General features: G+C 43.1%; 1 protein-coding gene across 1 annotated transcript; it reads right to left on the bottom strand.

Moving 5' to 3' along the window:
* Positions 1-376: 376 nt before the first annotated feature.
* mgarpa (mitochondria localized glutamic acid rich protein a) lies at positions 377-17,317 on the bottom strand. Its single transcript, XM_054597951.1, is given in 8 exon segments — positions 377-2,172; positions 2,660-3,112; positions 3,115-3,740; positions 6,152-6,436; positions 10,753-10,770; positions 12,345-12,450; positions 12,687-12,787; positions 17,080-17,317. Coding segments are annotated over 8 exon segments (1,668 nt in total). The 5' UTR covers positions 17,156-17,317; the 3' UTR covers positions 377-2,169.

Here is a 17,317-nt window from a genome sequence, read left to right as displayed (position 1 = left end):
GCTGCCACATGGCTAAACGTTTGGAGAAAGATCTGGCTACAAGAGACTGCCAACTAGGATCACACCACCCAGCTAACAAAAAGTCATTGAGAACTTGCAAGTATTTTATGTGACTTTACAACACGCACACGCGCACACACACTTATGTCAAGAGGGTAAATTATTCTTGGGAAAAATTGGCAAAAAAAAAAATGACACCACAAAGATCAGGTTTAATCCCTTTTTATTTTGTAAAAACAGTATTATGTTAAACAGTCACAGTTTCAGTTCTTTGCTAAGTCAAAGGCATCTGCTCACGTCCTACTACGAAAACCTGCCTGCAAGCAACAAAGACCGACAAGGATGTAATTTTCTGAATCTCTTTTCTATTTAAAAAAAAAAAAAAAAAAAAAAAAGAAATACACACTTAGTCGGTCCAGTTCAATTCTTCCCTAAGTGATCACAGTTCAAGTACTGTACACCAAGCTAATACAGTCAGAACTTCAATAGTAGAGGTGAGACAAACTGAAAGAGGAAGTCAGAGACGAGAGGAACACAACAAGAGCTGTCAAAGCATTTCACACGGGAGACTTTACTTCAGACATTACGCAACACTTCCATAACCGCACACATTTCATGTAGCACCCACATAATCAGAATACATTACTGTTCATACTTGCTGCAAAGCCTTTAAATCACACGTCCACACAGGTCTGACCGCTGGAACAAAGACAAGAAAAGCAAAGAGTTGAAAAACATGATGATGCTAATGCATCTCCTGGACCACAGCCTAGGTAAAAAAAACAAAAAAACATTTTACCTATTGAATCTAGATCAATGACTGAGGAGATGTGGTTAAAAAGGCTACAAGAAGTTTAAAAGACAATGCAGCTAAATATCAGGAAGATGTCCATAAAATTACATACGTTCACTATATAATCCTCAGATTGTCTAGAAAATTGAGGAGTAAACTCACCTAAAGGAACTCTGCTGCTTTCTATGGGTCAAAACTTAAAAGTTTGTTTCATATCTGGCAGCAACCCCAGTCAATGAGGTCACAACTGGTGTTTCCAACAGCTATCACGGGGAAAAACACCCATTGTGACATCACCAACTTTGGTGTGCCCAAAAAGAGTTTTAACCCAATAAGAGAAGAGCAGCAGCAGTTTCCCCTCCATGTTTCTGGGCCCACACGCACTGAAAACGGTGCATCAGTTGTTAAGAAAAAAAAAAAGTTTTGTTTGCTGGGTCCTTATTTGACGCTCCGAAATAGAGACAAGGTGAGTAAAGGCGTCGAAGCAGTTTGACCAATGCTTTTGGAGCATGGTCGGCCATTTAAAACAATGGGCATGCTTCAACTGATTGCAGTGCTGAATTACCCTTTAAAAAAAGGGAAGAAAAGTATTACAAATGCCTGTATTATTTAGTCCTACAAGATGAGTTTGGTCGATCAAACGACAGCTTTTGAAAAAAATAACGATGTGCTTATTTAAGTCGGTGCCTATGCAACTGTGTTGTTGGCTTAGGTACTGTAACATCTGTGTGACTGCGTCAAGAATAGGTCTGTAGTTTCATTTTTAAGGACTGAAAACCCAAGGAACGGTGAGGTAGCTTCTGTACAATGGGCCGCTGAGCCAGTGTGTTTCTTAATAACAATAGCGCAGCAGGCGTTTTCCAGGTGTTGATTTTTTTTAACACCAAGAGAAGCGGCAGAAAAAACAACCTGAGGTTAGGTATTGTAAAGAATACTGATGAAGGAAAAACAGCGCCCCCTTGCTTCTTTAAAGATTTTCACATTACAGAGACTGGGGGAACAAGGTGAGAACATGTTGGGACGAGTATCAAGGTATTCCAATAAAGTGTTTTCGGAGGCTGTAAACACTGACGGTAAGAAAAAAACTGTTATTGAAGCTATTAAAGACATACCAGAGATCTGATCAACTACCGACTGGGCTCATCTGGGACTGTAGAGTGAAGTCAGTGTGGAGTGTCACAGTAATGGGCTCGTATATCGGTTTGATGGCTCCACAAAGCAGTCAATTAACCCTGTGCAGTATGTGTGTATTCGTACACTGAAACTACGTATTAGTCCCTTGCGTTTTTTTAATTGGTAAAAGGGAGTAAGTGGAAAGTGTTGGAGAAAGGCACATCCATCTTCTGCAGGATAGAAAGTCTTCATTCGGGAGCAGTTTACTGTAATAGAGGACAGAATGACAAGTCAATAGGAGTGTACAGTGTCTGTGTCCATATCAACACATTCCAATATTAATACATATACAATCAATTCTACATCCCTAGAGTGTATTCGAACCTGAAGCATAGGAAAGTGGACATGAAGGGGGCAAAAATGTTCAATTTTAATAACAAGTATGTCATGTCCACAGCATGCTCTAACTACCATGGTAGAAATAAATCAAAGGCTCAGTACCTTATTTGGAACTACTGCATTTGCATCCTAAGAAGGCGTCGCCTACCCTGAGTAGCAGAGTTTAAAACCCAGGTTAGAGATTCTTTTTACTAATGTATCTATATATGTTATCTATATCTATCTCTTCAACCCTTTCTCAAAAACACTGCTACACTCTGAAACCAAGTCCGGGGCATGAGAAAAATTACTTATCAGCATCCATACATGGATTAATCTATCTGATATCAGTCAAAAAATTAAGTTATCTGGTACCTCAGAAGCAGGGGTGTCGTTGTCGTCTGGAGCTGGGATGACTCTACCAGTCATGGAGCCCACTCCAAGCACCTTGGGCCGTTTATCAGCTTTAGGTGTTCCTTCCAGAACTACTACAATGTACTCTCTCTTTGGATCTTCTGCCAGGGTCTCAGCAGCTGCTTCTGCAGCAGGGGTTGCCGCAACTTCTTCTGCAACTGCGGTGGTGACTGGTTCTTCAGCAAGAGCTGTGGTAGCATCAGGTTCTACTGGCGCCGCCAAAGCTTCCTCGACCACTGGCGCAGCCTCTACTGGTGCTGGGGCTTCTTCAACAACTGGTGCAACGTCTACTGGTGCAGGGGCTTCTTCAACAACTGGTGCAACATCTACTGGTGCTGGGGCTTCTTCCACCACTGGTGCAACATCTACTGGTGCTGGGGCTTCTTCCACCACTGGTGCAACATCTACTGGGCTGGGGCCTCTTCCACAACTGGTGCAACATCTACTGGTGCCTCTTCCACAACTGGTGCAACATCTACTGGTGCCTCTTCCACAACTGGTGCAACATCTACTGGTGCCTCTTCCACAACTGGTGCAACATCTACTGGTGCCTCTTCCACAACTGGTGCAACATCTACTGGTGCCTCTTCCACAACTGGTGCAACATCTACTGGTGCCTCTTCCACAACTGGTGCAACATCTACTGGTGCTGGGGCCTCTTCGACAACTGGTGCAGCCTCCATTGGTGCTGGGGCCTCTTCTGCTGGTGTAGCCTCCACTGGTGCAGGTGCTTCTTCTAGTGGTGCAATGGCCTCCTCCACCGGTGCAGGGGCCTCTTCTGCTGGTGCAACCTCTACCGGTGCTGGGGCCTCTTCGACAACTGGTGCAGCCTCCATTGGTGCAGCAGAGTCTTCTGCTGGTGCAGGTGCTTCTTCAGCAGGTGCAGGGACCACTTCTGTGGGTGCAGGTTCTACTGGTGCAAGGGCCTCTTCTGCTTGCTTAGAAGCCAGGGACTCATCGATGTCTTCAACAGCGGTTGCCAACTCTTCCTTTACTTCAGTGATCTTTGGTACCTCTAGGGCAGACGCAGCTGCCAGCGGAACTGAAACACAAAATCCAGCCATCCAAACATCACTGATGCTGAAGTTATATTGTTTTCCCACATTTAGGTAGCTCAACTTGTGGTGGTTTACCAAATTTAAGTGAGAGAAAATCTATTTGTTGGATTGTGTAAACATGCAGGTGCAATGTTAACGCCAAGCAGTAGAAGGAGAGAAACCAAAGGTGCAACGGAAAAGCAGTGTTAGTCACTAAGGTCATTGATGTAGTGCCATAAACCAATAAAGATCTTAGATATAATAATAGGAAAATACCCAGCTTCCCACAGAAATTCTACAGTGCCTAAAACAAAACCGCACACGTTTTGATAAATGACATTTGTGGTGGGGGTTTGAATATACACCTCTTTAAACTCGTGGATATTCTTTTGCAAGTCATTAGTAAATCTTAGGCGATACATGGCGTGTACAATACTGAATTTGATGAGTTTTGTTTTCTTTGATGAGTTTGATGCATATAAATATTTGAGTCTTAAAAAAAAAAAAAATCTGAGGAAAAATATCAGAGCACACAGAGCTTTCAACGTCATATTAAAAAAAGGACTTGTCAGTTGTCTGTGGTGGACAAACTATGCATTTCAGCACCGTGATTTCTTTACTATTCCTCCAAATACACAGCAGTGCTGATAATAATAATAATAATAATAATAATTGATTGTACTTGTATAGCGCTTTTCTAGTCTTCCGACCACTCAAAGCGCTTTGACATTACCAATCATTCACCCATTCACACCCATTCATACACTGATGACAGGAGCCACCATGCAAGGTGCCACCTGACCATCAGGACCCTAACTAACATTCATACACATACATACACCGCAGGAACAGCCTGCGGGAGCAATTTTGGGGTTAAGTGTCTTGCCCAAGGACACATCGACATGGACTGCCGGAGCCAGGGATCGAACCGCCGATCCTCTGATTGGAGGACGACCCTGCTCTCCACTGAGCCACAGCCGCTCAGAATATACAGTATTCTGTGAAAAGACTGGTCATTTCCAACTCTACAAAAGCAACATACATTAGGTCATCGTGCACATGTCAAACCCGTGCAAAAAGCAATTGCTGCCTCTTGAAAGTCGCAGTGCATTACTGACACAGTGCATTAGAGTAGAGTTGGGTGCAGAAAGCATAGAGAAGTAAATGCAATGCATATGAAATTAATTTAGTAAGAGAACATTTTAAATCAAGCTGAAATGCTCACTTAATAAATGAAATTTCCATGTAGACTTGCATTCAATAGGAGAGGTTTGAAACTGGAATGGATAGCTAGAAAATATCCTTACTTAAAAGCTCCAATACAAATTAAGATTAAAAAGACCAATTCAGACAAAAGACGGCAGTAAACCTTCCCGCTTTGATACAGGTTTTATTATTACCCTAAAATCTTTCATAGTGCTCATTAAACAGTTATAAGTCAAATAAAAATATGATCACATATATTGGTTGAATCACTCTGTGACTAATGGGTTCTTATGGGTTGCACATTACACTTAAGATAAAAAAAGAGCACACGCAGCAGTTACAGAGTTCGTACGGAGCCATCCCATTACAACATTACAGAGGTTTCAATGAAATACAGTGTTTGATCAACCTTGCGAAATAGCATTAGGGCCTTAACATAACCAAAAAGACGCCAGTGATACAAGAGTATTTTAGGGGTGTCGCTCTCGGTTCTCCCCGTCCATTTACCTGTGTGGTCAGTTTTAACATATATAAAGCTTTTGGTATTCTCACAGGAAAATTGGCTGCTATTTAGTCATGTTAATTATGGGTCATAAGGGCCAATCGGTACCAATGTTTTGTGTTCACAGTGATCACATTTATTTCACCCATAACTGCAAATGAGTGTCACTTAAAGACCTCTTTGCCACTGTGGAAAAGTGTCATTGTGGTGCGCAGCTGTAAAATGAGAGGAACCTGCCTGAGAAGAGGGCTCCGTTTTAAATCTGAGCAAATATACACATCGCACACGGTTACGTACGCTGCACACCACAAAAAGGTAATCCTCACGAGAGAAACGCTTCATTTACACAGGGCCCTCTATAACCACTCCAATAAATATGAGAGAAAATGATATACAGTGGAAGGAAGACAAAAGAGGTTGACGACAATGAGGTGAACCCCGGCACCCGAGGAGAAGCAGCTACCCTCTAGTGGTTCTAGACGGTGAGTTACCAGTGTTACAGTTCCCAGTGGCTGTTCATTTAAAGTGGTTTAGAGATTGTCAAGTGTGTGTGTGTGTGTGTGTGTGTGTGTGTGTGTGTGTGTGTGTGTGTGTGTGTGTGTGTGTGTGTGTGTGTGTGTGTGTGTCCCTGTAATGATGGTGTGGAACTTAAGCCCTCAGAGGCAGCTGCCTACTCCTCCTCCACCACTTCAGGTGAAGTAGTCGTACCGTTGCTTTCGGGCTCCTCGGCGGCGGCGGCTGGTTCTGAAGCAGCCTGGGCGGTCTCCCGGACCGCTTCGGCTATGTGAGCCACTTCTTCGGCGACAGTCTCCACTTCGTGCGCGGCCTCGGCAACCTCCTCGGCAACCTCCTCCACCACCTCGGCGGCGACCTCGACGGCTTCGGCGACCGCCTCGGCCACAGTCTCTCCCTCGCCATCAGCGGCCGCCTCCTCTTCGCCAACCTCTGCCTCTCCACCGGCCTCCTCGGCTGCCACTTCCTCCTGCTCTCCAGCTGGAACACAAGAAGCAGAGGGAGTGCATCAGCCAGAGCACTGGTTTAATTCCCAGGGCTAACACGTTCTTCTATCCACTACAGTGAGAAGCCCCCCCTCCCTCAACGATATTAAATCACTGGTGCAGCCGCTGTGTGCTTTCTACAGACACAAACGCTGCATGTAAGACGATTAACCGAGCAAAACATCCCTATTTTTGAAATATGAATTGTTTTGGGTAACATTTGAAGAGATGCTTTATTATTATTACATTATTATTATTTTATCTGTAGCTGGGTTTCCATCCAAGGTGAGTTTAACTACTTTTATGCACATTCAAATGTAGTAGGGCTGTCACTCCTTATTCCAAATTCAAAACCACTATTACAAAGTTGGATAAAATATAAATATTCGACCAGTAACAATCTTACTGTGGAAAACAATTAGTTTTATGTCCCCGCCAACAAATCTGTCCAAAATATAATTTGTGTAAAATTAACATAGCTAGCACATTGAGTTAGTGTTTTGTGATATCACAGGGACCTTTGACCGCCAGATTCTCATCAAGGTGAACCTTGAGTACGAGTGGACGTTTGTACCGATTTATTGGAAGTGACAGCTCTACAATGTAGATGACACAAAGACATATATCTGAATATCTCTGTCAAAGATAAAAGGGTTGTTAGATAGTCAGGTGCTTTCAGATAGTGAGAGTTGGTTTTTAATGTTAAAAACATCAGCAGATGTGCCACTCTCCTGAACTCTCACTGCCCTTAGCTGCTGCAGTCAGAGTTTATGGCCGGGGGCCGGGGGGGGTTACTAGCATCTTTTCAGTGCAATCTTTTGTCATCCGATCATGATGGGACGCTTTAACTGACAAGTCTGTTTACCCTCCGAGATTGAGATAGGAATCAGCCAGACCGCATTCCGAGGTGGCCTGGCTCTCATCTAGGTCAGGTCTAAGTGAGTTGTGGACACAATCCAGACTATAATTAAATGCTCTCTGAGTCCTGTTTAGTTACTGATGATGAAAAAAAACAACAATCAGGATTTCTCCGCTTCCAAATAAAAGCTTTTAAATAACAAAACTGGGGACTTTTATTGTGAAAAAATAGGAAAATTAGTACTGTTGGCAGTCATTACTCAAAACAAGTCAACTGATACTAAAGGGAGGAAGAGTAGGCAGCAACAAAATAATAATGGGGGACTTTAATTGTGAAGAATTTAAAGGAATGAAATCTGTCGTTTTTATAGCTGCTCCTTTGAGCCAAAAATATAACCGAACACAATCGATTGAAGTTGCTTTGAAGCGTCACACATGCGGGGACAAAGCCGTTCTTGCCATCTGATCACAAGAGTTGGATGGAAACACAGCTACTAGCAGGCTGATCCAGAAGTACTTCTTCTAGACAAGCCAATTCAACTGTACTTACCACTTCTGAAAGAACAAAACAAGAGGCGACACATTCACCACATTAAACCGCATGCAAACTCAAAGACAGGGAGGAGCATGCCAGAGGAGAGGGGTTAAGGGGAAGGGGAGTGTGGGTCAAGGTGCAGGGTAGAAGGGGGTGAAGTTGAATCTTGGTTCTTACCATCCAAAATAACAAACTACGTGCTATCTGGAGCTCCGACAGCGAGTCTGACAGCGAGACCACCGCAGGAGGTTGTGCAGCTTTAATCTTTAAACTGAGAGATCCTCCACCATAACCATCAGCAAAATAAGTTGTGGAAGACTGGCCCAGGGAACCACTTTGTATCGATCAACGCTGCAGAGGCTTGACAATAGCCTGCCGGTACGTTAGCATGTCACGATAGAGGGAAATGCCCAAGACTTGAGCATACATACTCCGGATTTGTCCGCAATGTCATTTATTTGAACACTTGCCTCCAAAAGATCAACATAAAAGTGCAGGCGTCTCCTGGTTAATGTAACAATACCAACTTAAGGTTAATGTTAAGTAGCAATGTTCATAAAAATACAATAACAAAATGATCATCTGTACCTGGCACAAGCCTGGAGGGGATCATGCATTCAGTTATAATATATATTGGTTTTTTTTTACAACATATATAATATATTTTGGGTAAATGTATGACTATGGTTGCAGGGATTCACAATTGCAGTAAAACAATGTTGGTTTGTTTCATTCAGTCAGACTTTACAACAGTAGAGGTCGGGACACACCACTATACTGGGTTAATATTTCCAGTATTCTTCCTCCTATTAGAAAACTATGGAAAATTAACCCCTAGCAGAGCTCAATCAGGAATCAAGATCAAAGGAGCTGACTTTAAACCATTTAATCTGTTATCAATGTTGTCATTTAAAAATAAAATAATAAAAAAATGCTATTTTCATTCTGAAAACACAACTGCAAGGTTCAAGTCTCAATGAATAATGATTTATTTGAATGATTTTTGAAGTGGCCTTTAAGGCTGCAAGTACATTGGATGAATAACCGCTGACTGCCGATAAATCTACAGTACATGTTTTTTTTTTTTTACTCCTTCAAACCCAGAGGTGTTGAACAGCGATGAAGTCCATTGTCTAAAGAAAAATCTGTTAATAATGGTTCAGAAACTTCTGTCAAGTCCATTTATCCTCTTTAGTGTTGCACATTAACATTTAGCAGCAAGAGGGAGTGGAAAAAAAAGAATGAAGAAAGGTGCACGGGATCAATATCCATCACAGACTTGTCCCGAGGTTTTAGGTTGCGTAGAGCACTCGTTCTTTCTTATCAGTACAGGAGGGAGAGGGAGGGAGGAGAGAGGGATCCAAAGAATCCAGTTCTAGGACCACAAAGGACCTTAGCTCTACCTTTACACTGAAAAGAGCAAAGACACAAAGAATTAGAGAAAGCGGAGGAAGGAATATTGCTCTCTAAATAAAGACCAGTTCAATTTAAACAAAGGTCATTCAAACACAGAAGCTGCGTGTGAATTAGCAAAAAAAAAGGGTATGAGCTGTTGCCTAGATACACTGGTGAGTTTGATGGCGAGCATTCTAGTGAGAACAAGCTTTAGTCGTCGGCAAAATGACAAAAGTCACCAGTTTGTCTCACTTGGAGCAGAGATACATTTGAAATAAAGCAAGTTTGGATGAAAGATTGTTTATATCTGAAGCCTCTTTGAAACACAGAGTGGTATGAGGAAAGACAATGAAGAGAGAGATATGAGGTGTTAAGTGGTATCGAAGGAAGAGACCGATGGAGACTAAGGTCCAATCCCAATGTCCCCCCCTAAAGACTTAAACCCTGAACCCTCATGGACGTCACTTCGTAAATGGTTAAGTTTGTGAGACTGTAAGGGCTTGAAATAGTGTAAATAAAAATGGGATAGCACTTTGCGGCAACATCTCACGTTACCATCATTACCATGACCCCAAAAAAGATTTACACTTCTGGGTATTTATTTTAAATAATCTATTTACTCGTTTTTGTCAAAACAGCTTCAAAAACAAATGAAAAGATTTAGTTAATGAATAAAGCTGTGTGATAAAGTCTCCGCTTGCATTCCTCTGCTTTCATGTGTTTTTATGTTCCATCTTTAATCCTCAATGTTTCTGAGTAAATGCAATTTGCGAGATTTAACACCCATGTTCTGTCCTCTTTGTTTACCTTTATTCTTACGCATCAGGCCACATTGGTAACCTCGTGTTTAACGTCACATTGCTATGTATTGTGGGTAATTGTCTTAGGCAAAGTCTGGAGAAATGCGGACTTGGAGACAGGGTTCGTAAAGGGCTCGTAATGTTTGCAGGAGTCGTCAAACACTGTGATTTGACAGTGGGACAGCCTAAACCCTTACAGTTTACAGGAACGTGCCTCAAAGTCCTTGAGTGTGGAGATTGGGATTTGGCCTAAGCCTTTTGGCCAGCAGGATAAAAATTCAGGAGAGGTGAGACTGAGGACACATAGGAGGATGGATTAGTCAAAACTGGACTGGCCGAGTATAGCCAAGCTCGATGAAGAAAAGGACATGTTAAGGATGAATTGCAAAATTGTTAGCGACAAAGCTTAGCTACTCAGGATAATCTAAATGATCGCGGTATATGTCTTTATCTTGCCTTTTTCAACAAAGCAAAGAACCTCAGTTGATGATTTGAAGTTCAAGTCCCCCCTAATCTTGGAACCATGAGTGTGAAAAATACACAGTGATGGGTGTGATCTAATTCCAACCAATGTTGGAATCAGGATAGTAAAAGTATCCCAGAGAAGAGAAGCCCATCCCGCCAATTCCCTTAAAATCAGGACAGCATTTCAGTGAGCATTCAGAAAGTTGCCAGGCAGTGTTAATGAATAGAAAGCTGAAGGTCTGTGACGACGCGACTTACCCTCTTCTTCGTCCCGGCCTGCAAGCAAACAGAAACAACAGAGCAAGTTTCAAACAGAATCGACACAGCGACAGTAGCCGGCTCGGTTGATGAGCAGCGAAGAAATGCAAAGGTGGCTTCGTTTCTTTCTGCAGGATGTTAACGTGAACGTTTCTCACTCCGTCACGGTCAAACAGAAAGAATCTTGAACATGTAACAGTTTCAATTCTTTAAACAGCTTAAAAACAACGTTTTTTTGATATACATTCCAATCAATTGGGTTCTATTTAACACGCATGCCATTTGTATTCTCAGGTATGCTTTTTCTCAAATATAAATAACAGTGGAATGGAGATTTAATTTGAAAATCCAACATTATTGGTATTTATCACACAGTATTTGTCCTTTGTGGAGCATGAACACATGAAAAAATGTCAGTAGGTTACATTTTTTGCATAAAAATGGAAAAATATGGTTTGACGGTGGATAAAAGAAAAATGCAGTTTCTACAATCCTAGAACTTTAGTTCTGTGGAGTTAACTAGATGTTTCATTACTTAGCCCTAGATGTGATAGTTTCTTATGGTTTGTAATGAACAGACATTGCATAAACAAAGTAGTTCACATAGTGGATTTATCTTCTACGCATCAGTGTCTGCACACAGTGATTGTTGTGCTGATGGTATCAGTACACTGTCAATTGGTATATTTGCTACATTCATACTTGTCAAAGGGATCAGATCAAGTAAACTTATCTCATCCATCCACAATAAAACATGGGCAGTCTGCCAGCCAGAACAAATAAAAAGCAGACTGTCAGGGATCACAAACACTGATATGATATCCAAACAAAATACACACAGTCGTGCGTACTGGACCAGAGAATGTTTGTTTTGAGAGCAAGTTAGTTTATGTTGGGGGGGGGGGGGGTGTGTCTCTCTGCTGTGTTTCCTTATCAGAGCCGACCACTTTTAAGCTTCTCATCGGCTCCTCGAAACCTACGAGCAACGTCACAGAGACCATGTCCAGATTTTACGGTCTACAGTACCAAAGACACCTCGACCTTAAAGCGGTAAACCGGTAACTCCAGTAACCGCCTGATGGTTAACATACGTGACATCAGGCGTGACATTAAATATGAGTGTCACAGCAAAGGGTCTGAATACTTATGACCATGTGATATTTCAGTTTTTCTTTTTTAATAAATTTGCAAAAATTTCTACATTTCTGGTTTTTTTCTGTCAAGATGGGTTGCTGAGTGTACATTAATGCGAAAAAAAATGAACTTTTTCGATTTTAGCAAATGGCTGCAATGAAACAAAGAGTGAAAAATTTAAAGGGGTCTGAATACTTTCCGTACCCACTGTATCTATGAGTTACACTTGTTTTTTTTTTTATTCTTCACACTTCATTTTGTTTGTAAACCCTCTGGCGTTTCAGAGAATAATACAGCGAACAGCTCAGAGAGTATCAACGCCTCCATTCTTGCTCAGAGTTCTCACTCCGTCTGCGGAGGCTAGCGCTACGGTTCCAACGGGAGTATAAACAAAGCTTAAAGCCATGTTAAATACGCATCGCATCAGAGAAAAAAAGTGGCGGGTCAGGAATACTTACTCTTAGGTGGCCATGGTTTAGGTACCCACTCAGTCTTGGGTCTGGCATTGATTTCTGTAATGCGATCGTTGAACCTGGCGCTGTCTGAGCTCACGGTGCTGTATGCCTGCGGAAGGAGAAAAAAAAAAGTCAGAATCTGATAATTTATAATTCCTGCTTACTTAAATATTTAGAATTCCAAGTAATATAATTTTATAAGATTGGCTTATTTGTTGGACCTGAGCAGTTTGACCTTTTGTTGAGGATACAAAATCAACGTTGTCAACCTTGTTAAGTGCAGGTTAGTATCGTCATAATGATCAAATGATGAACTGATTAAAAAAAAAAAAAAGTACAACTTACATATGACACAGAGGCAACCATGGCTCCACCACACAGCAGGGCGTAGAGTATGTTCTCCCCAGACCCACCGGGAACTGATGACATCTGTCTCCGCTGCACAACTGAAAAGGATTAAAATGTCACAGGTTAGAGCTTTCTCAAAACAGTCATCAATAATTTGATAACTTGTTAGACCTTTCCCTGAATGGAGCCTTCATTATGTTTTCTCACTTTGACCTCCACATGTATTAAATTGCGTTTACCAAGAAGTTCCTGGTAATCTTAATCCCAGGGACTATTTCTCGAGGAACTAGGGTTCCTTCAGCCAATTGTTGTCTGCCTTTCCATCAGTGCTGTCAACAAATATATATTTGATTGGTCAAATAACCAAAGGGTTAAGCTCGGCAAGGGATAATTCAACAACAACAGTCATGTTGGCAGAGACACTGTGAACCAACGGCAAGCGTTAAGTTGCCTAATGTAAACAAACCACGTAACCTCTATCGACTCAAAACAGGAGCTCCCAGCTAGCTAAGACACAAATCTATGTGTTAATTTAGAATAAATATTCAAAATGCCCATTTGACAGCCACAGATGACGAGGTAATGGTAAATGGACTTGTACTTGTGTACAGGCGTGTCGGTTTCCACCGTAGCATCTTCCGTCTTCACAGGAAGTTAGTTGGATTGGACACATACAGCGGTCTCCTGGACAAAAGGCCTGTGTCTGTTGGACCCTTCAACCTCCTGTCCAACCAGCCCTGTGTGGACTACCTCTTTGTACTACAGAAAGAGGTATCTTACCATACCAACACATAGGACCAGCAAAGGACAATGTTAAAGATCTCTCAACATCAAATAGCCGACTCACAACCAGCGAGGAAAGGTGCATTTGTCATCGGTTAAGCAACCTCGTTCTTGTAAACATCCATCCATCCATCTTCCGTAACCGCTTATCCAGTTAAGGGTAGCGGGGGTGCTGGAGCCGATCCCAGCTGTCAATGGGTGAAGGCAGGGTACAGGTCTCCAGCCTATCACAGGGCTGACATATATAGACAGACAATCACTCACGCTCACATTCACACCTACGGGCAATTTCAGAGTCATCAATTAACCTAAGCTGCATGTCTTTGGACTGTGGGAGGAAGCCGGAGAACCCGGAGAGAACCCACGCTGACACGGGGAGAACATGCAAACTCCACACAGAAGGTTGTCCAGCCCGGGAATTGAACCCGGGCCCCTCTTGCTGTGAGGCGACAGTGCTAACCACTACACCACCGTGCAGCCCTCTTGTAAACATTTTACATGCAATTCAAAATGTTTGTTTTGAATAATGGAAGAAGTGCCCTTTAAATAGTGTTGAACATCGTAATGGTTCCTTAGCCTTTAGTCTCCCTCAAACATAATCTCAAAAATGCAACAAAAAAAGCCAGGGTTTAACGAGCCGGCAGACCACAAAAGACCATTTCACACTTTCTACAAAGTGTTACACCGGTTATAATTCTGCCAAGAACGTACCAGTTTTCTTCAGTCGGACAGTTGTATTGTTCAATGCAAAGTCTGTTTGCACCGTCAAGCTGAGCAGCAACGTTCGTTGTTCCCAGAAAGCCTGATGTAATGGCATTGTCCACATACGATGCACAACTCTGGTGTTTACCAGCCTTTCTGAAAGTTGTTTCAAGTCTTTAAATCCCTTTGCTGTCCAGACAGTTTCCTCTCTGAAAAGACGACATGGATAGCAAAACAGGGCTTTTTTAAAAATAAATGCTAGCAGTTAGCCAAGTTTTCCTTTTGAACCGCTCGTGGTTGAATTATTATTATTTTTTTTTTATCTTTTCCGTCTTGTAATATCATTAAGTCATCTGGTCGATGTGGTTCTAAACGTTTTATATCCAGTTTTTGCTGCAGGGGTAAAGTGCTAAATCGTGCTGTAGTTAAATAATCCACACCAGTCTTCACTATGGTTGGAACGTCAACACAAGAACAATATTACGTGTCCACCCTTGCACCATTAAAAATCAACCAGTGGGATGCTTCTAGGGCCCCTGGACATCAGGCCCCACTCAAGATCTGAAAGTTCAGGTTAAACACGCGCTCACATGCAGATGTGGTTTATCGGTCTGGAACTACAAGTTAAGTAGGGCTAGTTCTGCCGTGCCCCACCAAGCGGAAAAGGGCAAGCAGCATAAGGCACAGAGACCAAATTACACACATAAAAAAAACTCCAATATGTTTTAGAGAAGAGATTTCCTTCAGAATATTATGAAAAATTGCAAACAAATTCTGAATAGACAAAGTTGAGTTTGCCAATATTGTGTCTGAAATAGAGAAAAGCCTATAACTTCTTCTGTACAACAGCACCTTCTGTTGGGGCGTGTCTTTATCCAAAAACGCTGATGGATAGCAGTTGCTGGCTGCTGTATTAATGCTCTGAATAGAGATTAGAGAACCTTTAATGTCCCCTATGAGGAGAACACCGCCATATCATTAACCCTAGATTACATAAAATGAGTCAACGTTACTAACTAGTTGTAGAAGTTAAAGGGATATTTTGAAGTGGGTTCTTATGTAGTGCTTATCCATAGCCACTGTATGATGACATGGTCATGTCCAGTGTTGAGGGTATTAAACTCTTCACGTTCTCAGGAACTAATCCATGCTAGTCCAAATCGCTCTGGGATATTTTGAAGTGGGTTCAAACTTATCCATAGCCTCCATGGTCATGGTATTTATACTGGCTAATCGGTTAAAGTCTAAGCCAGGTATGAGGTTGGGTGGGGGGGGGATAAGGTTGAGCAAAGTCATGACCAGTGGAGGGGCTGTGGGTCAAGATGTCAGAAGGATTACACTATGATACCATCCTCTCGTTAAGTGGGACCAATGCAGTGGAGAACGGCTGCACATTTGGAATCTGGGTAGAAAGTGGTCATCACTTCTATGTAATCTCTCTAGAGGTCACCTGTCATGCCTGGCAGCAGGACAACAGGCAAGACCTTGAGAGAGGGCATGTCATGCTACCATATTTGTTTTAGGCATAACCATTCATATTCATTCATATACTGCAGGTGCAGCCTGTAGGAGTCATTTTGGGTTAAGTGTCTTTGCCCAAGGACACATGGACTAGCAAGGATTGAACATCCCATAGTGCTAGTGTTCTATAGTTAGGTCTACATCTTCACTTTATTAACCTTAATTAGCTTAACTTAAGATCTGCTCTGTATGCTCCGGCATGCAGCCTAGCATGCTCAGTTTCCAGTGTTGCCACTCGTCACCCATGTTATGTAAGGTTATTATCAGATAGAGAAAGACGCTGCGGCCTCTGACGTCAGCTAGACTCTTCACATGGCAGCGTTCATACGCACGCTTTACATCAGACCGCCGGCACACGAGCACACCACGTGACCCGACGGCTGCAACCATGTTTCCGCGTGAAGGTCACACAGGAACATATATTCACAGACAGAGAGCGAGAGAGTGAGAGAGAGACAGACAGACAGACAGAGAGAGAGACACAGACACAGAGACAGAGAGAGACAGACAGACAGAGAGAGAGAGAGACACAGACAGAGAGCGAGAGAGAGACACAGACAGACAGAGAGAGACAGACAGACAGAGAGCGAGACAGAGAGACAGACAGACAGAGAGAGAGACAGACAGACAGAGAGAGAGACACAGAGAGAGACAGACAGACAGAGAGAGACAGAGACAGAGAGAGACAGACAGAGAGACACAGAGACAGACAGAGAGAGACACACAGAGAGAGAGACACAGAGAGAGAGACAGACACAGAGAGAGACAGACAGAGACAGACAGACAGAGAGAGACAGACAGAGTCAGAGAGACAGACAGAGAGAGACAGACACAGACAGAGACACAGACAGACAGAGAGAGACAGACAGTCAGTCAGAGAGACAGACAGAGACAGACAGACAGAGAGAGAGAGAGAGAGCGCCCTCGTTCATTCGCCCTGGTTTAACGCGTTACTGGAGAAAGGTCAACGGAGACAAAGTCTCAGGCCGCGGACACACGGTCAGACCCGTGAGTCTGCTGCTCTGTTTAACAGCCGGGCCTCGGGGAGAAGAGAGGTATCAGCGTCATTATGAAACACTCCAACCAGGGCTCAGAGTGTACCCATACGACCCATGGCCTACACGTGGCTTTACGTAACAGTAATCCACAAACATCTCAAAACCCAGCTTCAGGGTTGACCTTCACATCCACTGGGCAGCCATTTCCATTCCCCAGCTCTGCGGAGGACAGCGTGTACTCCTCCCCTGTCCTCGGTCGGGAGGCGACGGACGGCAAGAACACCACGTCGTGTTTAAAAGCGCAGGTGTTGCGTTAAAGAGCATTGATAATAATACGAGAAATTCAAATGTGTGTTTTGCAAATTCTCCCAGTGATGAAAACTCACCATCCCGGGGCAACCTGTAGGCTGCTCTCCGCGCCAGAGGCCCACACTTTAGCCAGGCGGCTCTGCAGGAAAACATCGCTGCTCTCCGGGGCTAACGGTGTATAACGTCGGGGGGGAAGAAGTGATGCAGTCTCAGCAAGTGCTGGTTGAATGAAGGTCTGGTCTGGTCCGGTCTGGTCACGAAAAACAACGTGTGCGAGGAGGAGGAGGAGGCGGGGGCCGGCTTTCTGTTGCGCAA

Source organism: Anoplopoma fimbria, chromosome 4 (assembly GCF_027596085.1).
Source record: "Anoplopoma fimbria isolate UVic2021 breed Golden Eagle Sablefish chromosome 4, Afim_UVic_2022, whole genome shotgun sequence".
NCBI classification, from domain to species: Eukaryota; Metazoa; Chordata; class Actinopteri; order Perciformes; family Anoplopomatidae; genus Anoplopoma; species Anoplopoma fimbria.
This window is presented reverse-complemented; position numbering and strand designations above follow the sequence as displayed.